Raw genomic sequence first — 24119 nt, 5'->3', positions numbered from 1 at the left:
CTTGCGGCGCATGCAATGCAGAGCACCGGTAATGGACAAGCCGCAATGAACGATATTTTCGCGGCGATGAACATTTCGGAGAGAGGGATGCACAATAAAACGTGGCAGGGACACTTGAAGATCAAACTTGTGCCCGCGGCAACCGAGGCGGCAGACAAGTTGATGGGGACATGTGCGCAGTCAGTACGTGATTTGTATCGCGACCTGAAAATAAACAGCCCGGACAACATCGCTATATCCTATGACGGCTCATGGATGACGCGCGGCCACTCGTCCCATATCGGTGTCGGCACGGTGGTTGAGCTGTACACAGGATTCATGCTCGATTATGTTGTGCTCAGCAATTTCTGTGCTGGGTGCGCACGGGCACCGAAACAGGATGACCCTGCCTACCAGGCTTGGAAGGAAGGACACGCATGCCAGAAGAACACTGACAAGAAAGCTGGCGAGACGGAGGTGGAAGCTGCATTGATCCTCTTCCAAAGGTCACTGCAGAAACACAAGCTGCGGTACACGACCTTGTTGTCGGATGGCGACAGCCGCACTTATCTTGCCCTGCAAGAAGCGAGGGTGTATGGGTGCGTACCTGTAGAAAAGGAAGATTGCATCAACCACATTCACAAGAGAATGGGAACGGCACTGCGCAACCTAATTTCCAAGCCGAAGTCCTCAGGTACAGAGAGCCTTGGTGGCAAGGGAAAGCTGACCGGTGAACTTATCACCAAGCTGAGCAGCTGCTATGGCTGGGCCTTGAAATCGCATAAAGGCGATGTCAAGGCCATGCATAAGGCAGTCATGGCCACCTATTACCACATTACATCAAATGATGCGACTTCGAACCACTCTCTCTGTCCAGAGGGCCCAGAGTCATGGTGTCGCCAAAACGCAGCACAGGCCAAAGGTGAGCCTGCTCCGAAGCACCGCCACAATCTGCCCCCCCATGTATGTGAGGCGCTTCTTCCCGTCTACAGACGTCTGTCTGACGAAGCACTTCTTCAGCGATGCTCAAGAGGGAAGACCCAGAATAACAACGAGTGTCTCCACTCAATGATTTGGGCACTGGCGCCGAAGGAGAAACATGCGTCATTGTTTGCTGTGCAAGCTGCGGTGGCAGAGGCCGTAATGAAATTCAATGCGGGAAACGAAAAAGCCTCTACAGCCATACTTCAGCAACTACAGCTAAATCCTGGCCAGCAGTTGACGAAGCGTATGATTGAAAAAGACCGCCACTGTGCTGAAGCATCTGCACGCAAGCATGCTTCTTCTGAAAACTTGCAGCGTGTGCTCAGGAAGCATCACCGAAGTGACTCTAGTCAGACAGACTATATTCCTGGGGGGTACTAACGCATTATCATTTGTAAATACAGTAAAAGCTCGTTAATTCGGATTTCTAGGGACCGGAAAAAATGTCCGAATTAACCGAATGTCCGAATTATCGAATGGTCGAAATAAACACAATAAATGCAAGAGTTTTTTCAGCATACCTTTACTTTACATGGTAATCGCGGATGCGTCTCTGTTTTCGAGCATAAATTCGCGCGGACACAATTTTTCTGAGCCCTTCAAGGTGCTCAGCAGCTCGCATGCTGTCTGCAGTGCCAAAACAAAATCCTTTAAGGACGACAAGGGCCTCCGCGGCTTCCTTCACAGTACGAGGGGGCCTGTGTGGCTCATAGTATGGCTGCTGCTCTTCAGGCTCTTCGTTCTCGGATTCGTCGCCACGCATCACTTCCTTGACGATTTGCTCATCAGTCAGAGAGCCGGCAGTGGCAACGCCATCAATGCCGATATAATCGTCGAGTGTCACTGCATCAGACATAACACTTCCGAAATCCTGCCCGTCATCGGCACCGTCGTTCGGCGACACTTCGGCCACTGCGGCATCGCTGGAGTCGGGTACAACAAAGCCACTGTGCCTGAAACAGTTGGCAATGGCGTGCGCAGGCGTGCTCTGCCACACATACGCGAAGAATGCTAACTGCGCTCAGGAGACTCACGTCGTATTGTTTGCCGACATCATGGAACAGGAGCTACTTCTTGCCGGGAGAGCCCATTTTTCAGGGCACGCAAAATTTCTACTTTGGTGGTGCAGTCCTTGGCCTCGTACTTGGGCCCCTTCGCCGGCGTTGCCATCGGCGGAGAGTGCGTTCACACGAGCAGTCAGCACAAAAGCACCAGCAACGATCAAGCTAAAGGAGCCGTACTGAATTGTTCCGCGATAAAACGGCGTTCAACGATGCAGCACACCAACGGGAACAACAAAAATGACACCGCGCCAAACCCACACACTATCACGCGCGAAGAAAAGGCGTTCAACCAGTCTCAAGTCAAGCCAAGCCGATAATTGATGTCCATGGCGATGCTGCGTTTGAGCTTCACTTTTGTTCCGAATGGTTCTTTTTTCGTTTTTGAGCCTCGCCAGCGGCCCGAAAGTCGCCGAATTATCCGATTTGCGGTCAAATCTGTCCGAAATAACGAGCGCCCAGTCTCATAGAGTGATGCATATATTTACAGGGACCAGATGACGTGTCCGAATTAACCGATTTTCCGAATTAACGAGAGTCGAATTAACGAGCTTTTACTGTATTGTCAATAATTTGCACCATTTTGTATAAATATAAGCCCATTTTCTTTTTTCAAGTTTTCTCAGCATCTTATTTTTGGTGTTTTTAAAACTAGCCAAAGCGACATCTTGGTCTTCAGGGCACATAGAGACACAATTCTTGTGGTCACATACAGCTACATGTGTGCTACAAAAATGCACGAAAAGATTTCCAAATTTATCCTTTGTAAATTTTTATTCTTGGTATTAACTGGATCCTAGGATAACGATGCCTGAAGATAAAACTTCAAATTGCTATAAAGTTGGTAATACCTGCAATAATAAAAAAGTAATCCTCCATTTTTGTTGATTACACTCCATAGCATCCAGCCATATGTCAATATTATGATTTTGGCCAGAATTCTCCTTCCCATTGTTCTTTTAAACAATAGATAATTAATTTTAATTATCGCTGCAACCACTCAACCAACTTACAAAGCAAATATATTTTTGAAATCAGCATGAGAAACTCTGCATGGATTGCAATTTTCATTGAATTTGGTCAAGATATAAAAACGAAATTTCAAAACGCCTCTTCCCCCCTTAAGGCGCGATACAATCTTACCATGAAGGTTGTTTCCGGTGAAGATACAGCGGCAGACAACGACAACGCAGAGGAGTGGGCCAGCAGCAAGCTACAAGATATCTTGCAGGAGTATGCCCCAGAAGACGTCCTTAACATGGACAAATCGGCACTTTTTTTTTGAAGATTCTGCCAAACCGAACGCTTGCTCAGCGGAGACCTGCACAGGTGGAAAGCAGGCGAAGGAGAGGTTATCGGTTGCTTTTGCTGTCAACATGGCAAGGAATGAGAAGCTGCCACTCCTCGTTATTGGCAAGGCCGCGAAGCTGAGATGCTTCAAGGGTAGACGACTTCCCTCAGGCATGTTGTATCGCTTCAACACCAAGGCCTGGATGACCTCGAAGCTATTTGAGGAATACATGCGCCTGCTGGACGGTCGCTTGACCGCAAGCGGGAGAAAAATTGTAACGGTTGTCAACAATGTGCCGGCACACGTGCGACTTGACAACCTTTCCGCCGTGAAGCTGGAGTTTCTCACAGCAAACACAACGGCACTGTCCCACCCTTGGACCAGGGTATCAGTCGGTCGGTGAAGTACCTATACCGAAAAAACTTGCTGCGAAGGATGATTCTTGCCATGGAAAGTGGCAAAACATACAGCATAGACATGCGAAGTGCCACCCACTTGCACTTCGCATGGCAGCAGGTAGAACCCACTACTGTCCAAAACTGCTTCGCGCATGCACAGTTTTTTGTGCCCGCCCAACCAACAAGCCCAAGCGAAGCGAATGCGACCGAAGAAGACATTGACGACAGAGAATGCGAGACGCTGATCGCCGAGGTCTTGGAGTGACAGGGTGGCGGCGACAAAGTGCCGTTTGCTATGTTTTGCGATGTTGACAAAGACGTCAAAATGTGTGAAGATTTGTCTGACAGTGACATGATCAATGCTGTCTGCGGCAAATTACCGAGCGCAAGCAACGGTGAGGAGGAAGACTACAAAAACGCTGAGCTGGAGGATGTGCCGTGTCCCTCAGTAGCTGAAGCAGCGCGAGCTACTAGATGTGATGTGGGTGTTTGCGGAAAAGGAAGGCTTGATGGATGAATTGGCCTTCCACTTGGATAGCTTTGAAGATGCACTTGTCGCTGCAAGGCCGCAAATGCAGCAAACGAGAGTGATGGACTTCTGGCATCTGATTTCCACTGAATAAAAGTGTTTCTTGGCTTTCTTACGAAACATATTTCATTTTACACGCAAGTACCGTATTTACTCGCGTAATGAACCCACTCGCATAATGAACCCACCCCCCACTTTGGACCTCGGAAAAAAAAAAGTCTTTTTTTTTTGTGTGTATATGCTGATTTGATTTTGGTTTGATTGATTATGTCATTGAAGATCGAAACAATGTCAAATCACGCCATTATATCTCAAAACGACGTCGCTACAAAAGTTAAAAACATCGCTTAACAACAAGTAGCAGGCAGCGCGAACGCAGACAAGAGTCAAAATTTGAAAGTCGTGCCTTTTTTGCGGCCGAGCACCATCTGTCGAACGCACAAGAAACCTTATTGCTTATAGCGCACATGGTGAACTTCGTTGGACACCTTTTGCGTTGCTGCGTAGGAAACGATGGGCCCGTATGCGAGCCATACGGCTGGTTTTAGGCTCAAGGTGGTGGAACACGCGCTGGAGCATGGTAACCATGCTGCTGAACGCCACTTCAGCGTCGATCCGGTGCACATACGCTACTGGAGAAAACAAGAAGAGGAGCTCCGGGCTACCCAAAAGGATCGTTGAGCTTTTCGCGGGCCGGAACAAGGGAAGTTTCCGCTTGTGGAGAGCGAAGTGCTCGATTATGTGAAAAGGCTCCGTAGCGAGGGATGCACCGTCTCCCATGAGATGATTCAAACCTGTGCGTGGGCCACAGCCAGGAAGCAGGGTGTTCCTGCCACTGAATTTAAGGCCAGCAGCGGTTGGACGACAAGATTTATGAACTGAAATGGGCTGTGAATTAAGAGGCGTACTACGTTGTGCCAGCGGCTGCCGGCCGACTGTGAACAAAAGGTGCAAGACTTTCACCATTTTGTGATACAGATCCGCCAGCAAAAGGCGTTCCTATTGTCTCAAATTGGGAACGCCGATCAAACCTCGCTGAACTTTGATATGCTGCGAAGCAGCACAGTGGAAGTGAAAGGTGCCAAAAGTGTTCACGTGAAGACAACCGGCGCCGAGAAGCAGCGGTGCACGGTTATGTTGGCGATTACAGCTGACGGCAGGAAGCTGCCCCCATTCGTCATCTTCAAGAGGAAGACGCTTCCCAAGAACACGCTTCCCGCCGGCATCCACATCCGTGCTCAGGAAAAGGGCTGGATGTCAGCGGAGCTGATGTTAGACTGGCTGAAGTCAGTCTGGGGACGACGACCAGGTGCTCTTCTTCTGCCGTCGCTGCTCGTCGTCGACAGTTTCCGCGGCCATCTTGAGGAGGGTGTCCGGCGCCGCATGAAGGAAATGCGCACAGACACCGCGGTGATCCCCGGTGGCCTGACCTCCGTGCTGCAGCCCCTTGACATTTCCATTAATAAGCCTTTTAAGAACAACGTGCGGCGGCTGTACACGGAGTGGATGGCCGACGGAAACCACGACCTGACTCCTGCCGGTAAAATAAGGAGGCCGTCGATCGAGATGTTGTGCCGCTGGATTCTGGAGGCGAGGAGCCAGATTCCGAGCGATATGATCATCCGGAGCTTCAAGAAGACTGGGATCTCCAATAGCCTGGATGGTACAGAAGACGATGCGCTGTGGTCTGGCGATGACGAGGCGGCAGCAGCAAGTGACATAAGCGAGGAAGACACTGATGGCGATGGAAGCGAGTAGGAGCGCACGATCATCATCATCGGGACTGGGAGAAGAGAGGAGGGAGTAAAGCGTGAGGGGTTAGGGTTGAGTGTGGGAAATAAAGGGGCAGTTCGATGTGGTTGTTCGGATCGGTGTGTGTGTGATTTATGCTTAGTTCGTGACAAGTGGGGGCTCGTCCAGGATGGCTTCAGGCTCGACAACAGCAGCGGAAGACACGCCTGGGCTCCAAGGTGTCCTTGAGGAGCTGTTGCTGCGTACCGACGGCTCCGCGATGGAGCGCGAACGAGTCGCAGCAGTCGTGCGCGATCGAGTGATGGCGACGCCGCTGCCCACAGCTCCGCACATGGGAGCATGGGCTGTGACAGCGAACACTGGCACAGTTCCTCGGGCCACCGATGACTCTGCGCCTCGGCTCGCCGCTACGCACCTCCCCCGCTACTCAGGTGTTAAGAGACTTACAGTCGCTGGAGGAGTTTCTTGAACACCTGGAAAACTTCTGCCTCGTGACGGGGGTCGCCGCCGATAAGCGAATGACCCACTTGGCAGAGGGTGGCGCGAAGTTGCGGTGGCAGTTCATGTGCGGGTTCGACTCGTGGGAGCAATTCACCGCCGCCTTCCGCTCCGAGTTCTCGTCGATTGACGTGAAGCGTCGCCTGAAGGCGGAGCTCGAGCAGCGCATGCAGCACCCAGAAGAGAATTTGAAGGAATTTATTTATGCGATCGCTACGTTTTACGACCGCATCGGGGAAGAGGTCACCGAAGCCAAGAACGTGCAGCGCGTGCTGCAGCAGATGCACCCTCAGCTGCAGGATTTGGCGGAGGGGCATGTCTACAACAACCTCGCCGAGTTGGTGAAGGCAGCCGACGGCTTAAGGGGGGACGCGGGGATTGGATCGCGAAAATCGCGAAGAAAATCGATTTTCAGAAATCCCTCATTTCGGCATCTGCAATGCCTATTCTATGCTGTATCAAAACAATTTGGCTGAAAACCTACTCTAAATGCCCGAAAAAAATAAGTTTGTCAGCGCGATCGGTGAGAAAGAGGCTCAAAATCGCGCAAGAACACCGACGTTCACAAAGCAATTGTTCATCTTTCACGCCACCGATCGCAGCCATCTTGGTATCCTTCGAAACGTCGATTCTTCGCCTTCCTGCTTTGACGCGTTCCAAACGTCACCGGCGAGGAGTAAACGCACAAAAAGCAAAAAAGGAGCACGTGGTCATACGGGCAATCCGAGGGCTGTTTTATGAAAGAGGGCCTCCGATTGGTTAGTGCGCTTCAAGAAGGCTCCCCACTGGCCCCTTTCACAACAAGAGACAAGTAGCCGCCGCTGCTGTCTGCAAAACCACATTTTGCGCACGCTTTTTGACACTTGTCGAGTATTTCACGCACGCCGTTATGGAATCTCGCTCGTTCAAAAAGAAGTTTACGACGACTCACGCGTTTGGAAAACGCACGCGGAAGCCTCCCACAGCGAAAAAAAGGCGGCTGTTAGCGGGAGCAGCAGAATACGCGACGACTGCACTGGAGTCAATGGAACACGTGGATAACATGCGAAGCCTTGCACCACATCACCCTCAAGAACTCAGCGGTGAATCGGACAATCGCGCTGTGACAACATGAATAACGCTGTTGTGTGGTGATCGTCACGCAACACGGTCAATGGAGGACGCATTCAATGCTTCCGCGTGTACCATGACCCCCGACTCTCGACGCGCAGGCGCTCGCTCGCGTAGGTGAGATGAAATCGCTAACTGCCGTTCGGATGAAAGGTCGTCATCAAAGTCTGCGGAAGTGCGCCCCTTATCTGCGAGCGATGCCTGCACGTCGACGAGCTTCGACGGGAACTTCGATTCACCGTGTGCGATTGCTTCAACGCCGTCAACCGAGCGCCGATATTAAGTCGTCGACAGCCGTTCGGATCAAAGGTCGCCGTCGCCGGCAAAGCCTGCAGAAGCGCCCCCCTTATCTGCGAGCGATCCCCGCACGTCGACAAGCTTCGACGGGAACTTCGATTCACCATGTGCCATAGGTTCCATGAGTTGCACAACGTCGTCAACCGAGCATCGCACCATTCAGGCGCGCTTGGAGACCCGCTATGTGTCAGTGGGAATGGTGGAGGCATAAGCGTCGAGCGTTCGTGACTCTCTTCGCGCCGTGTCCACTACTCAGAGGAAGCAGTCTCTGGTGGGTCAGCAAGGTGAAGAAGAAACTTCTGGGACACCTGGAGGTGAATTTATACTGATGCAAGCTACTGCCATCAACTCAATGCTGGCTGACACTCTCTGCCCGAAATGCCAAAAAAATTCTTTGGGCGTGAATTTCGAAACGTGGCTGGGTCTGGCAGTGAAAATGGCGCTGTCATGCAGTACTTGTGGCAGCATATCGTTTCACTGGTCCTCTCAAAGGATGGACGTCTCCAGAGTGTTTGATGTGAACATTCGCTCAATGCAAGCAATACAAACCATTGGCAAGGGACAGACTGCTCTGAATGACTTGTGGGCCACCATGAACATTTCTCACCGTGGCTTGCGTCACAAAACCTACTAAGGCCATCTGAAACGGTCATTCAAGCCTGCAGCTGAGCTGGCCTCAGATAACTTATTTGCAGATGCTGTTGGTGCCGTCAAAAGAGTGTATAGAGAGATGGACGTTGGTTTTTCAAAAAATGTCACCGTTGTCTACGACGGCAGCTGGACGACGCGTGGTCATCGGTCACATATTGGAGTAGGGTGCATAACAGAGTTCCATACGGGGCTTGTGCTCGACAGAGTTGTCCTTCCCAATTTCTGCCTCGGGTGCCATCTGGGACCAGCAGAGAACGACCCTGTGTATCCCCAGTGAAGGCAGCACCATCAGTGCCAAAAAAACACGGACGTTGGATCTGGTCGCATGGAGGTGGATGTCGCGCTGCAGCTTTTTGGCCGGTCATTGACCAAGAATGGTCTAAGGTACTGCAGTGTGGTCTCGGATGGAGACAGCAGAGTTTTTTAGGCATTGAGTGAGGAGCAGCCCTATGGATTTATACAAATAACTAAGGAGGACTGCATAAATCATGTGAAAAAGAGAATGGGCACCGCACTCCGCTCTCTTGTCAGCAAAGCAAGGAAAGGGGAGCCACTAGGCGGAAAAGGAAGCCTTACACAAGACCTCATCAAGAGACTCACAAGCTACTATGGACTAGCCCTCCGCAACAACAGCAACGATGTTGCTGCGATGCACAAGGCCGTGATGGCGACCTACTACCACATCACGTCCACTGATGAGAGTCCCCACCATGAGCTATGACCCCCTGGCCCTACGAGCTGGTGTACGCACAGAGTCAAAAGGGCAAGCACAACCAGCCCACAAGTACAAGCTTTCAGGCAGAGTTGCCCAAGCCCTGTTGCCAGTGAATGAACGCCTTGCAGATACACAGTTGCTTGAGCGGTGTAGAGGGGGGAAGACACAGAATGCTGCCGAGAGCTTGCATTCCGTGATTTGGTCACTACTATCCAAGGACCAATATGCCTCACTTTTTGCTGTAGAAACAGTGGTAAACGAGGCAATATTGAAGTATAATTCAGGATGTGTACGGATGTACAGTAAAAGCTCATTAATTCGACACCCGTTAATTCGGAAATTCGGATAATTCGGACGGCTCTATTGGTCCAGGCCAAAGTGCATGTTAATCTATGGGACCAAGCCTAAGGGGGGACACGGGTCTTTGGGACGAAAAAATCGCGAAAAAATCGAGTTTTGGAAAATGGCATTTTCGAAATCTAGAGGTCTTATTACACGACTACACAAAGTTTCTCAGCTCTTGCATTAATACTTTAGCCGTAGCATAACTCTATTTCAACAATACTGGCAGAATTGCAGCCGAAGTTATTGCTAAAAAGGCCCTTTTTTCACGAAACGCAGCGGCCGTTTCACGCGTCGTAGCGTGGCTATCTTGGTCTCGTTTGAAAAGGCTATTTTTCTTCTTCATTTTCCCGCCAACTCCTGTTCTATGCTGCCATTGGCTTTCTCAAAATAGCGCGCGAAAAAAGAGTCCCAGCGCAAGCCCTCATTCGTTGCCTAGCGCACGTGACCTGAGTTCGGCATACGATTGGTGGAATTCCTTTCTTGTCGTCTGCACAGCGCTCATCCGCGCTGTCGGCCGTGCGCCATGTTTTCAGTGTGTGTGACCAACGCCGGTGTGGCTGAAGTGTAGAACGATGGCTCGGAAGAAGTCGCACACGAAAAAAGCATTTGGGGCGAAGAAGGTGCGACGCGCACTTATCGACAACATCAGGAAGAGGAGTGTAACGCAGCCGAACGTCGAAAGCGTCGCGGCCGCCGCCTCTGCTGATGCCGCCAATATGGACCTAGGCCCGACAAGCCCGTCGTCGAGCGGAGGTGCCGATGGTCGCGTGCGTTGCGATACGAAGTTTCTGCAGCCCGCAGAATTGGAAGAGGGCAGAAAAAGAGCTCAAGATAAACTGCTGCAGCTGTCGTCCACCCCCGCAACGGAAAGGAAACGGGATCTACTGACCGACAACGCCGATGCCGCATGTGAAACGCCTGACACGAGTGTGTTTACAATTGTAAGCTTAGATTTGGTGAACACTCTGCTTGTGCATGCGAAATGTAAATTATGCAGTGCTGGTGACCTAGAAATCGTCAGAGACGATCGTGAATACGGACTCGCCGTCAAGCTGCGTCTCATGTGCACGAACTGCAGTGACGTGACGTGGACTTGGAGCTCGCCGCGCGTCCGTGGTGAACCGAAGGCAAACCCGTTCTCTGTGAATGTTCTCGCGGCTCGCGCCATGCAAGCTACAGGAAACCGACAAACAGCTTTTAATGATATATTCTCGCTGATGAACATTAGCCGTCGCGGCCTCCACACAAAGACGTGGCAAAGCTACCTCAAAGGTAAGCTGGTTCCCGCAGCGGATCATGCGGCCAAAAATGTGACAAGCGAGTGCGCGCACTCGGTTCGCAAGCTCTATCAAGATTTGTGCCTCAGCAACCCCGGAAACATCGCGGTGTCGTACGATGGGTCGTGGATGACTCGCGGACATTCCTCGCACATCGGCGTCGGCACCGTGATAGAACTGTTCACGGGGCTTTGTTTGGACTACGTTGTCCTGAGCAATTTCTGCGCGGGATGCGAGACGGGCCCAAAGGAAGGCGATCCGTCTTTCGAAAGCTGGAAGAAAGGCCACAAGTGTTAGAAGAACACTAACAAAAAGTCAGGAGAAATGGAAGTGGAGGCAGCTCTTATTTTATGGAAGCGGTCCCTTAAGCGGCACAGTCTTCGGTACACTACAGTACTTAGTGATGGAGACAGCCGTACGTATCTCGCACTCCAAGAGGAGAAAGTTTACGGTTACATAGAAGTGGAAAAAGAGGACTGCGTGAACCACGTACAAAAACGTATGGGCACAGCACTACGCAACCTCGTCTCAAGAAGCAAAGCTTCTGGCCTTCAGAGCCTTGGTGGAAAAGGTCGGCTCACAGCTGACCTAATTACGTGTCTAAGCTCCTATTACGGATGGGCACTGAAAACACACAAAGGAGATGTGGATGCCATGCACAAGGCAGTGATGGCAACCTACCATCACATAACGTCTAACGACACTGCGTCGAACCATTCATTCTGCCCAACAGGCCCCAATTCGTAGTGCCGCCAAAATGCCGCAGAGGCTAGGGGTGAGCCAGCACCAAAACACCCTCGCAACCTGCCTCCTCATGTTTGTCAGGCTTTGTTGCCTATATACCAACGCCTGAGCAACAGAAAACTGCTTGAGAGGTGCCTGCGAGGGAAGACTCAAAACAGCAATGAGAGCCTCCACTCGGTCATATGGTCGCTTGCACCAAAGGAGCGCCATGCCTCCCTTTTTACCGTAAAAGCAGCTGTGGCGAAGGCAGTGCTAAGGTTTAATGCAGGAAATGTGAGAGCAACTGCATCAATACTAAAGAATAAAACTGATTATTTTTTATCTATGTTCCATGTTCGTGTGTCACGATAATCAGTTTTATATTCAAAGAAAAGGAATCTGCATAGGTTCATGCGTGGCACCTGTGTTATGTAACATATTTTTAGCGGATTTTGACAGAGAAGTGGCTCAGGTTATTGACGATGCTGAAGTGAAGATTTTTAGGTATGTTGATGACTCTTTAATCATTTTTAAAGCTAACCCTTCTTTGACAACCACTAACTCAGTGGATGAGGTTTCAGCTGTTTTTAGACAACACGCCAAGGGTCTTTTATTCACGCATGAGCTTCCTGTTGGTGGTGTGCTGCAATTTTTAGACCCGAGTCTCACTTTCTCGGAGACGCACATATGTTGGGCATATTGCCCACGTTCACGCAAGGCACTTCTTCCTTATGATGCCTCGCATTCGAAACTTGTCAAGAGGGTCGTTGCTTCCATGTGCCTGGAAGGAGCACTGGTGAAATCCTGTCCTCATCGAATGCAGGAAAGTTTCAATAATCAGGTCACGAGGCTGTATTCAGCCGGCTACCCTGGTTCTGTCGTTGTTGCAGTCTCGGAAACCCTCCTTCAGAAACTGAAGGGATTGAGAAGAAATAGGCAGCCGATGGAAAAAAGGCCCATGGTTATGCCATATGTGCACAAGGTTGCTCACAACCTTAAGAATGTGGCCAACAGGTACAAGGTACCCTTGGTGTTCTCGGCGCCCCGCAAGTTGGCTAGCCTGTACCCACGAATTTCTTCTGCACCGAGGCCCTCCCCGTGTGGGAAGAGGCACGCAAGGCCCTTTGTCGCCTGCTCGGTTGGCGTGGTGTACGAGATCCCGCTTAGTTGCGGTAGGGTATATATCGGCCAAACAGGACGATGCATAAACGACAGGATGAGGGAGCACGAACTTTCGGTGAAAAATAAACTTTCAGCACATTTGCCTGTGCATTGTGGTTCCTGCAAGTGTGAGCCTGGGTTTGCCAGTGTTTCCGTTCTTGGAAAGAGTAACGATGTCTTAGCGCGTGAAATTATGGAAGCATACTATATTAGAAAGAAAAAAGAATGCTGTGTTAGTGACACATCTGTTGCTCTGCGTGGGGGTGAATTTAGTTTCATTGATTCATTTTTTGATTAGTTGATCTTGTTATCGCGGGTTTTTGACGAGCGTGCGAGCGATGTGCGCGCGCAGGGTCGCTGTGGTTATATATGACGCTGATGTTCTGGGAATAAAGTTAGTTGCGAGTGACGCCCTTTCTGTCCTGTCCTTACTTTTTCCTTGATGGTACGCGTCTTTTTGGTTTTTCTGTGAGCCTAAGCTCCAGCACACTGTGCAGCAATCGTATGGCTGAAAAAGATCAGCGGCGCCTGGAAGCTTCAACTCAAAAGCGTGCATCAGCAGAAAATATGCACCGAGCCCTGAAAAAAAAACGTCACACAGGCAACAATGTGCAAACAGACTATGTGCCAGGGGGCTACTGATCATTTACAACTGGTAACTTGTAAATATTTTATGATATTCTGGAATAAATTGAGCTGTTTACGTTTTTCACAATTTTCTCAGAACAAGCTTTTTACTCATTTTGCTTGTTTGGTACAGTGATATCTAAAGCCCTAGGACAGCTACAGCTGTAATTTTTTTTATATGTGATGCTGAATGCCTAAAGCTTGAACTGCTGCAAACAGATTATTTGTTTTCTCTCTCTATAATTTTTTTATTTGCTTTAGTTCAAGTTCATTAGTGGCTGTGACATAAACATCTAAGCTTTGATGAGCTCCTAAATTGCCAATTGTTGTTGGATTTGAAAACTGCTTGCAGCAGTTCAATCCTTATGTATTCTACTTTGCATTCATGCACTAAATTTAACTTTCTGCTCAGTAGATTTTTATCTATTGTCTCACCAATTATTAGTAATTAATATCTAATTATTTCGGTAACTAACCGAGTCACAGAAAAAATAATTGCATTTTTGAAATCAGCACAACAAAATACATATACCTGTGCTTTTAAATTGAATTTGGTTCATAAATAAAAAAATAGCTCCAGGTACCACGTCGTCAGAATTGGGCTCCGCACCGCTTAATTCGGACAAATTCTGACGGCTGCCGCTACACAAATGTGTGGTAAAGCAGCGCTGGCACCACTGCGGCGAAACCGAAACTTGAGTGACATCACCATCGTCATCAACTAGCGGGGGCGATCGCACCGTCACCGAACGTCGGCGTCTTCTTTCTTCGCTCCACTCCAACGCCATTTTCCCTTGTGTTGTGTCGGCACCGTCTCTTCTTGCGGAGTTCTTGTTTTTTCCCGTTGTGACCGTGTTTACATGTGAGGCCCGAGCATGCGGCAGTAGCCGACGGTAGCATCGACGAGGTGTCAGCAGAGTCCACCGACGGTGACTGCCCGACCTTCGATGCTGTCCTTCCCACAGATATGACCCTTCAGGACTACATCGCGATTGATGATTGTGTCGCCACGACTGGTCTCCTGCCCGATCAGAAAATTATTAATGATGTCGCGACCTCATCGCACCTCACGGGAAGTCTCGGAGGCGCTTTTGATATTAGAGGGCGTTTGCCTGAGCACTTCCGACAGTTTGCGTGCTGTTGGCCATTTGGAAAAGTTAAGAAAAATTGTAATATAAGCCGGAATCTGCGTGAAAACGCAGACGACCATTACAAAATACTTCAGCAAATAAAGGTATGCTTCTCCAACTTGATTTTAATGTCGTTTTTCCTGTTCATTCGTTAAATCGGCATTCGGTTAATTCGGACATTTTTTCCGGTCCCGTGAAATCCGAATTAACGAGCTTTTACTGTACTCTGAAATGTGTGCCACATTGGGCGTACGTCCTGGTGCCATTGCCCTCCAGAGGGCTCAAGAAAAAGACCACCTGCGTCTCAAGAAAGCACGTAAAAGTGAACAAACCAAGGGACAGACGTCCAAGAAGGTGTCTCTTGGCAATGATGCCAAAGTCCCGGGGCATTTTAATAAAGGTGCAACATTTCCTAAACTTCAAAAGCCATTTTCTCGGATGTGTCTTTTTTGTCAACCACCTCGCTCGTGGAAAGCATTGCACGACTATGGCTGGACCGATTTTCATTCTGTTTGTTTTATTCTAATTCATAGACTGTGCCATACTTGAAGACAGTCTTCAAATATTAGTTTAGACTTACATTTTTTTTTAATATCACAATTAGTGAATGGCACAATTTGCTGAAGCACATGCATATGCAAAAAATGTGCAGCAGAAAACTTTTAGGGCAGCAAAAAAAAAAATCTGGCACTGTCTTCGGGTACAAGCAATATGTAAGCACACATACAAAGTTGTTCAAGCACTTAGCAAGTTTCATCACTGTGCCAGGCTTTCCACGAGCGAGGAAATTGCGAATTGTTATAAAATGAAAACTAGCAGGGATATCCTTGCGAAAATTTGCGTTTATCTCTTTAATGTGATTTGTAGTGCGTATGCCAAATTTCATCAACCTAGGCCAAGAAATTAAAAACTTACAAACGATCCCCACGTTCCTCTTTAAGGGGGGACACGGGTTGTGGAGACGAAAAAAATTGCGAAAAATTTTTTTATTGCGTTTTTGAAATCTACAGCTACTAGTGCACTTATACTGTGAATTTCAAGCCGATAATATCAGTATTTTAGCCACAAAGACCATCTATACAGCGCATCCTAGCAAAAATTGAGCCAAAATCGACGTTGAAATCACCCATTTTCCGCAATGCGCCCCTGCTCTTCCATGTGTGCCAGCGCGGCCATCTTGGTCTCATTTGAGAGAGCAGTCTTTCGCCTTCAAATTCCCGCCAGAATAGACCCGATTCAGCCATTGGCAGCTTAGAAAATGCGCGGCAAAAAAAGGCATCAGGGCGCCCTCCTATTCGCTACTTCGTGCACGTGACTTGAGCTTGCCTCCCTATTGGTGGAGTCTCACTACTATCGTCTCACGGCTCCGCGCTTTGAGGCGCGCATGGACGCACGCCATTTTGCCTCAGTGTTAGCTGTGCCAGCGACGAATCCTTTCATGATGTCAAATCCTGAGCGGAAATTCCGCACGCGGCACAAGTTTGGTGCGAAAAAAGTGCGACAGACGCTAGTCGCGAATTTCACGAAACGCTCCGTGATACCGCAAAACCCCTAAGACTCTACACTCTCCGCGTCCGATGGCGAAGTCGTCGATGCTACCACGGAAGGCTTAGCGTCCGCATCGGCTGCCGCGGAGCCTGTGCAAGGTCCGTCAGCCGCCGACCCTTCGAGCAGCGGTCGCGTGCATCAAGATACAATCTATCGGCAACGATCCGATTTGGAAGAGGAGCAAGCGAAAGCCGAAGAAAAGCTATTGGAGTTGTCCGCTGCAGCGACGGAGCGAAAAACGTGTATTCGTGGGTAACGGTGCCGACGACGCAGCTCGCCCGCCTGATGGAACCACGTTCACAATTATAGATTTGGACACAGTGAACAGCGCATTTTGGCCTTCGTTAATTGCAAGGCATGCAACGAAAACTTCAAATCGTCCTAGACGACCGGGAATTCGGGCTCGCCGTGAAGTTGCGTTTTGTGTGTTCAACCTGTCGTGAGACTGCGTCGTTGTGGAGCTCGCCGCGCGTTCGCAGTGATGAACGTATGAAACCTTTCACTGTGAATGTTTTGGCTGCGCGTGCCATGCAGGAAACGGGGAACAGACAGACCGCGCTCAATGATGTGTTCTCGTTGATGGGCATCAGCCGTTGGGGTCTGCACACAAAAATGTGGCAACACTACGTGAAGACGAATTTGGCACCCGCGGCCGATCGCGCTGCACGTAATTTGACGAGCGACTGCGCGCGGTCGGTTCGCGAACTTTACGCCTAACTCAATATAGGCCACACCGGGAACATCGCGGTGTCATATGATGGGACATGGATGACCCGCGGTCATTCATCACATATCGGTGTTGGCACCGTAATAGAGTTGTTCAGCGGGCTGGTGCTTGACTTTGTTGTTTTGAGCAACTTTTGTGCTGGGTGCGAGTCGGGCCCAAAGGAAGGTGACCCTTCTTATGTAGCGTGGAAGAAAGATCACCAGTGCCAAAAAAACACTGAGAAGAAGGCTGGGGAAATGGAGGTTGAGGCCGCCCTCATCCTCTTCAGGAGGTCTCTTGAGCGGCAGGACCTGCGCTACACCACGGTAATTTGCGACGGGGACAGCCGCAGTTACCTTGCGCTAGAAGAAGATAAGGTGTATGGGTATATCCCAGTGGAAAAAAGAGGACTGCATTAATCATGTCCAGAAGTGCATGGGCACTGCTTTGCGCAACTTGATTGCCAAGCACAGAGGCCCTGGCTTTGAAAGTCTTGGGGGAAAGGGCCGCTTGACAGGAGATCTGATCTCCAAGCTGAGCAATTACAGTCAAACCTCTTTAATACGTACCCGCTTAATGTGTAACTACGGTTTATACGTAGTCGCGAGGAATCCCCCGCCCAATCTCCATTGAACCCCATGTATTGGCTGACCGCTTAAGCCGTAGTCGCTTGTGGTGTTACATACGGTTAGTACGTACTATTTTCGTTCTCGTTATCCATGTACAGGCCGAAAATCGGCAAAATTTCGTGCGCGCAGACGTTCGATACACTAGCTGTGACGATCGGACTACAACAGCCAGCGATAGTGACGTCAAAACATGGCCACGTTGACGTATTTTCTGCGCGTACGGCTGTTACCGATCGCATTATGCAAAAGCATGGCCTTCGAGATCGGTTTTTGGTAACCCAGGAACTCTCGCTCGCTGCTCCCGGTAGGGGGTGCGAATTCGCTGTCGCTTTCCAATCCAAGCCAAGTACTATGTATTCTAAACGGCTCAACAGCGCGGAGCGAGCACGTTTCTTTATTCGGTCTTTAGTCCTCAGTTTTCCGCAGTGTTGGTCGTGTCGGCGGTGTGGTGGTGTTGCGTTACCTACGTTCTTCTTGTGCGGCGTGTCGTGTTTTTTTTTTTTTATTCTTGTTGTGTTGTGCGCGAGGGGTGCGATTGAATTCGCACACTAAAACGTCATATTATGCCGAAGTACCACGTCTTGAGTGTAAAAGAAAAACTTGAGATCATCCGCACCATTGAAAATGGGGCCAAGAAATCTGCGGTAGCCCGCGAAAAGAACTTGCCGCTGACGACTGTGTGCGGAATTTGGAACGCTCGCGAAAAGTTGACGGGCGGCACAGGCAGCAATTTGAAGAGGTGCCGCATCAGAGACTCTGCTTATCCCGAAGTGGAAAAGGCCCTGCTTCTTTGGATCAAAAAGGCGCGGAGCATGAACCTGCCGGTTAGCGGACCTCTTTTGACCGAAAAAGCACAAACTTTTGCAGATCAGCTGAACTGCCCCGGTTTTGCCTGCAGCAACGGCTGGTTGTCACGGTTTAAAGCCCGCTACGGCATCGTGGGGAAGGCTCTTTGTGGTGAGGCTGCTGCAGCAGACAAAGAAGGCGCTGTTGAATGGCAGGACACCGTTTTACAGGAAGCCTTGACAGCCTACGATGCCGCCGACATTTTTAATTTTGATGAGTCGGCACTTTTCTATTGCCTGCTTCCAAACAGGACATTGGCATTTAAGAACGAGAAGTGCAGCGGCGGGAAACATGCCAAAAATCGCATATCGGTCGCTTTTGGCGTAAATATGACCGGTAGTGAGAAGCTGCCACTGATGGTCATTGGCAAGTATGGAAAACCGCGGTGCTTCAAAGGCGCTCGGCTGCCATCCGGCGTTGTTTACAAGCACAACAAAAAAGCCTGGATGACAGCCCAGCTGTTCGAGGAGTACGTGCGCCAGCTGGACCGCCGTTTTGCTGCCAAGAAAAGGAGCATACTGATAGTACTCGACAATGCGTCGTCGCATGTCGATGTGGGTAACCTGTCGGCTATTAAGCTGTTGTTTTTGCCGCCCAACACGACAGCGCTCGCCCAGCCCCTCGATCAGGGCATCATCCGCTCGGTCAAGCAGATTTACCGCAAAAATCTGTTGCGGAGGATGTTGCTCGCCATGGAGAGCGACAAAACGTACAGTATAGACCTCCTGGGTGCTATACACCTGCTTGCGCACTCATGGATGCAGGTACAGCCTGCAACGATACAGAACTGTTTCGCGCGAGCACAATTCAAGATGCCAGAAGGAGGCAACGACGAAAACGAGGATGGTGAGGACACCGAAGACTGCGAGAGCCTCCTTGCTGAGGTGCTCGAGCGGCAAGGGGAGGGAGTCGAAAAGTTGAACTTCGGCACTTTCCGAGATGTGGACGGAGACGTCGTTACATCTCCGAACTTTTCCGACAGCGACATTGTTGCCGCCGTCGCACCTCGTCCTGATTCAAGCGAAAGTGAGGAGGAGAGCGATGTCGAAGTGGACGACGGCCCCTCGTTATCCGAAGCTGCGCGTGCTGTAACTGTGATGCGAGCCTTCGCCGAGAAGCGCGGCCTAATGGACCGGCTGGCTCACGGCCTCACCGACTTCGAAGATGCCGTCGTCGCGGCAAGGCCACCACGGCGGCAAGTGAAGATCACAGATTTTTTTGCTGCCCGTCCCTAAATAAAGCTTGCGTGCCTGCGTGTGTGTGCGCGCGTGTTTGTGAGGATTGTGGTGTTCTTTTCTGACCGGTAAGTAGCCGCTAAACTGGCACTGACGGTTAATTCGTACATCGCTTAGTGCGTACCAAAACGTCGTTCCCGGCCAACTACGTATTAACGAGGTTTGACTGTATTATGGGTGCGCTCTCAAGACCCACAGTGGTGATGTTGATGCTATGCACACAGCAGTAATGGCCACCTATCATCACATCATGTCCAATGATAATGTGGCAAACCACACTCTTTGCCCAGCTGGCCCAAACTCCTGGTGCAAACAAAATGCGGCAAAGGCCAAGGGTGAGCCCATTCCCAGACATCGTCGAAAGCTGCCTCCGCATGTCTGCCAAGCCTTACTTCCCATTTATCAGCGCTTGTCAGACAAAAAGCTGTTGCAACGATGCCAGCGTGGGAAAACCCAAAACAACAATGAATGCCTGCATTCAATGATCTGGGCCCTGGCACCAAAGAAGCGACATGCTTCCCTATTCACAGTGGAGGCAGCTGTGGCAGAAGCAGCGCTCAAGTTCAACGCATGCAATGAAAGGGCATCAGAAGATATCATGAAAGAGCTGAGCCTAAACGCCAGCTGGCAAAGCCGCAGCCGCATAGCTGAAAAAGATCGACGGCGCATGGCAGCATCAGCCAAGAAGCGACAAACAACTGAAGACTTCCACCGGTCGCTGCAAAAGCGCCACACAGGGGCTACTAATCAAAAGGACTATATGCCCGGTGCATACTGAGCTGTTTCAAGAGCAGTTATGTTTTTTGGTCACTTTACTAGTTTGTCGAAGTGATATCTCAAGATCTAGAACAGCTAGAGCAATAATTTTTTTTTAATATGAAGCCCAATCTGTGTATTACAAAGTGCTGAGAGCAGAATTTCCATTTCCTGCACATATAAATTTAAAAGTTATTAAATTTATTTGTGTGTCATAGCCATGTCATAGACACTGAACTTTCAACATCTGCAGAATCGCTAATTATGTTTTGATCTGAAATCTGCTTGCAGCGTAGCACTTATTGCTAATTGCACTATCTAGCTATGCAATAATAATGAGTTTTTGATAAGCACTTTCTTTCCTATTGTCTCCGAAAACAATACAGTGGCAGCTTCATGTATCTTCTGAATTAATTGACCTACAAGAAAAATTTTTGCATATTTGAAATCAGCAGAAAAAAACTACATAAGCATGTATATTGTGAGCACAATATTCACAGCATTCGTCCTTCATCTTCTTCACCTGTATATAATCATCATCACTGGGAGCGTCTTCCTCGTTCGTAGAATTGGTCAGGCGGCCCTGCTGAATAAAAGGCGTCGAGTCCTCGACATTGCTGCCGTCTTTCAATATTTTCATCAATTTTCGTCAAAAGATGCAGAAAATATCTCCACACACCATGTCCCCCCTTAATGGAGCGGGCTTGGCGTCGCCTCCAGTACAGACCACCACCACTTCTGAGCAACCAAGTAGCCAGAGATCTGGCGCTTAGCCCTAGCCCTGCCCTCGAACATCGCTCACTGCCACAGCCGACCACTATGGCGACGGCGTCGTTCGCCTCGTTCGCTGCTGCCCCACCGGCACCGTGAGTTATCACTGGCCACTGCATCCAGCTGCGCTGGACCCATCGTACTGCCGAGACCGGCAGTACTCGTGCGACACAGTGCCTCCGTTCTCACCCTACGGGCCGGAGCCGACGCCGCGGCAGGAGCCTACAAGTGGAGCAATGTGTGTGCAGTGCCATCGCTGTGGTGGATTCGGCCACATTTCTCGTAACTGTGTTACGAGAAATGTTTTTCTGGCAGTCTGGAATGTGATTTGCATGCCAAGCCGCGTATCCTTGCTCGCTGGGTTTTGGACCAAGTGAGCAGCCCAAGCAAAAGTTGGACAAAACAATGTGGTCCACAACAAGCCCAGTATACATTTCTATGACACAACCAACCGCAATGTGTGAACTGTGGCCACGCATCAGCCAGGTTCCATCGTAGATCACGTCGATGTTGCCTGGTGGGTTGCCCAAGTCCTTGTACAGCTCTTTGATTTGAACCACACTTGCGGCCTCACAGTCTGTTGCAACACTGGTGCATGCTTGAACCATCATGTCCATATGGCCTTGGAAAGTTTTGTGGTGTAAGCCGCGATGGGAAATGTTCATTACAGCGAAGAAATCGGACAGGGCTGTTGCTCCCTTGCCGATGCTCTGAATAGCCTTCATAGCCCTCACATTCACCTCGAACGGCGTTATCCTGTTGTCACCAGCCACTCGTGGGGAAGAAAATCGCTCTGCGTGCATCGCGCAAGTGAAGCATTCAAGCACGAGCTTGACACAAAGCCCATACTCCTTGGTGGGGCCCTTCGAAAGTGTCGCAGTTTTCTCGCCGCACTCGGGACACTGCATAAGTCCCATAATTTCTTGCACCACGGACAAATCCACTACTAAAAATTCAGTTCCGCTGTCGTTCACGTCATCTTTAATCTCGACTCCCAGAAGCTCGAATTTTCGTTCTGTTGCCGACTTCGATGTCAGGCGCACTTTTGCCGGCGGTCGTTGCGCGCTCGCTGCTTTCGTCAACGGTGAAGAAAGCGGTGTCGGTGCAATCTGCGCCAACACAGGAACTTGGAGGAGACGAAGCGCTGACGCCACTTGTGTTGGGTTGTAGCTCGGAACTCGATCCGGCAGAGCCTCCAGGCAGAGCAGCAGCCGTCAACTCGGGCAGCATGACAGGCCTCGCCGCCTTCGGTCGCGCATTCCACGGCCGCTTTCGTCTCTTCCCGAACGCCTCTCGCGTCGTAACCTTGAGACGACGATCTCCTTTAGCCATTCGGGCAGGGAAACGCTGTCGAACGGCTGAGCAAGCGGCACGATAAAATCAGAGATAAACGATAAACACGGGCAGCGAAACGCGAGAGCTCCGAGGCAGAGTGCGGGAGATTCAACACGCCCGGCGCGCTTGGTGCTAGACCAATAGGAGCGAAGCGAGCGGGGGGTGCGCGCTTCGGCCAATCACAGGCGCGAACGGATGCTTCGGAAATGACGTTATAGCATCGGTTCCTGCAACCCGACGCCATTTTGAAAGAGCGCAAAATGCGCACAAAGAAAACAGCTTCAAAACAAGCCCAAGATGGCGGCTGTCGGCCACCGCGTCCGCACGTGGTGAAGGCGCGAATTTCGAACATTTTTGTCCGATTTTCTCGAATTTCGCGTCCACCTTGGTCCACATAAGCGTAGTTTTTTATTATTTCTCGATAAAATTGAACTTCTAGATTTCGCGGAGGGATTCTTGAATGATTAAACATTGCGAAAATGCACTTTTCCGAAAATCGATTTTTTTGCTGTTTTTTGCCATTTTAAGACCCGCGTCTCCCTTTAAAGATGATGAACGGGGGCAACTTTCTGCCGTCGGCCGTGCAACAAAGCATCACGGTGAAGCCCGAATGCTCGCTTCCGGTCGACAGCAGCTTCACCTCCTTTGCTCCGCGTTCACAGACTGTTGTGGACGACGGCATGTCGAACCACACCGGCGTTTCGTCAACGTTGCCAATCTGGCCTAACATGTAGCCATGCTGCCGCTGGAGGCTATTCACGTAGAGTTGAAACTCTATCAACTTGTCCTTGTACTCCTCCAGCAGCTTCTGGCAGATTGACGTGCACCATCGAAGGGCAAACCCTTTGCGTCGCATGGAGCGGCGGACCCAATAAATGGACCCCTTGAAGTCTTCCCTCGACAGACCGGCTTCACGGGCGAGCTCGACAGCTTTTGTGCGAATGAGCTCCGCACTCGCTGGCAGGGACCTGGCACGGTACTCGCGGACGAAATCTGCCACCCTGTCCTTCGAGTTCCGGGTGCACAGCTCGGCAACTGCGAAACGATGTCTTCCGCACGTTACACACCGACAGTTTGGATTTCTGGTTGCGCCAGTACCTGACGCTTTTCTCAGACACTCCAAACTGCCGCTGCGCCGACATGTTGCCATTCGCTTCCGCAAATTCAATGACTTTTCTTTTAAATGCGGCGGTGAACTGGCGCCGCGTCCCGGTATTCATAGCTGGCTGCAGAGCAAGGTCGCCACTCGCTAGCAACACAATGAACAAAGGAAAAATGGCGTCGGCCCATGGAGGCGATGTTGATGCTGATGCCCAAGAAGCATGCGACACTCCCCGTTGCCAGACGATCACTCGGTTTGTGCCAAGGGCCGGTATATAGGTCGAGGGGCGACTTTTTAGTGACATTTTTTGGAAAAAATCGCGACCTATATTCCGCACTATACGGTACATCGCGACTGATGATTGTGCCGCCCTGACTGGTCTCCTGACTGATCAAGAAATTATTAATTAATGATATCACGGGCACTCAGGAAGACCACGATTCTGATAGAGTCATGCAAGGAGATGCAGCCGCGACCTCATCGCACCTCACGGGAAGTCTCGGAGGCACTTTTGATATTATAGGACGTTTGCCTGAGCACTTCCGACAGTTCGCGTGCTGTTGGCCATTTGGAAGAGTTAAGAAAAATTGTAATGTCAGCCGGAATCTGCGCAAGAACACCGACAACGACCATTACAAAATACTTCAGCAAATAAAGGTATGC

The 24119-nt window shown here is 50.2% G+C and overlaps 1 protein-coding gene across 1 annotated transcript; it reads left to right on the top strand.

Annotated features, from left to right (window-relative positions):
• Positions 1–17974: 17974 nt before the first annotated feature.
• On the top strand, positions 17975–19492 carry LOC119385580 (tigger transposable element-derived protein 4). Its single transcript, XM_037652992.1, has one exon. It carries the CDS (start codon positions 17975–17977, stop codon positions 19490–19492), a length of 1518 nt encoding a protein of 505 aa, XP_037508920.1.
• Positions 19493–24119: the final 4627 nt, after the last annotated feature.

The sequence above is a fragment of the Rhipicephalus sanguineus genome, chromosome 3 (genome assembly GCF_013339695.2).
Source record: "Rhipicephalus sanguineus isolate Rsan-2018 chromosome 3, BIME_Rsan_1.4, whole genome shotgun sequence".
Lineage (NCBI taxonomy): Eukaryota > Metazoa > Arthropoda > Arachnida > Ixodida > Ixodidae > Rhipicephalus > Rhipicephalus sanguineus.
Note: the sequence above shows the minus strand (reverse complement) of the source record. Positions and strands in the feature narration are given on the sequence as shown.

Coding starts and splice junctions, on each gene's coding strand:
- LOC119385580 (XM_037652992.1), top strand. CDS start 17,975: ATGCCGAAGTACCACGTCTTGAGTGTAAAAGAAAAACTTGAGATCATC.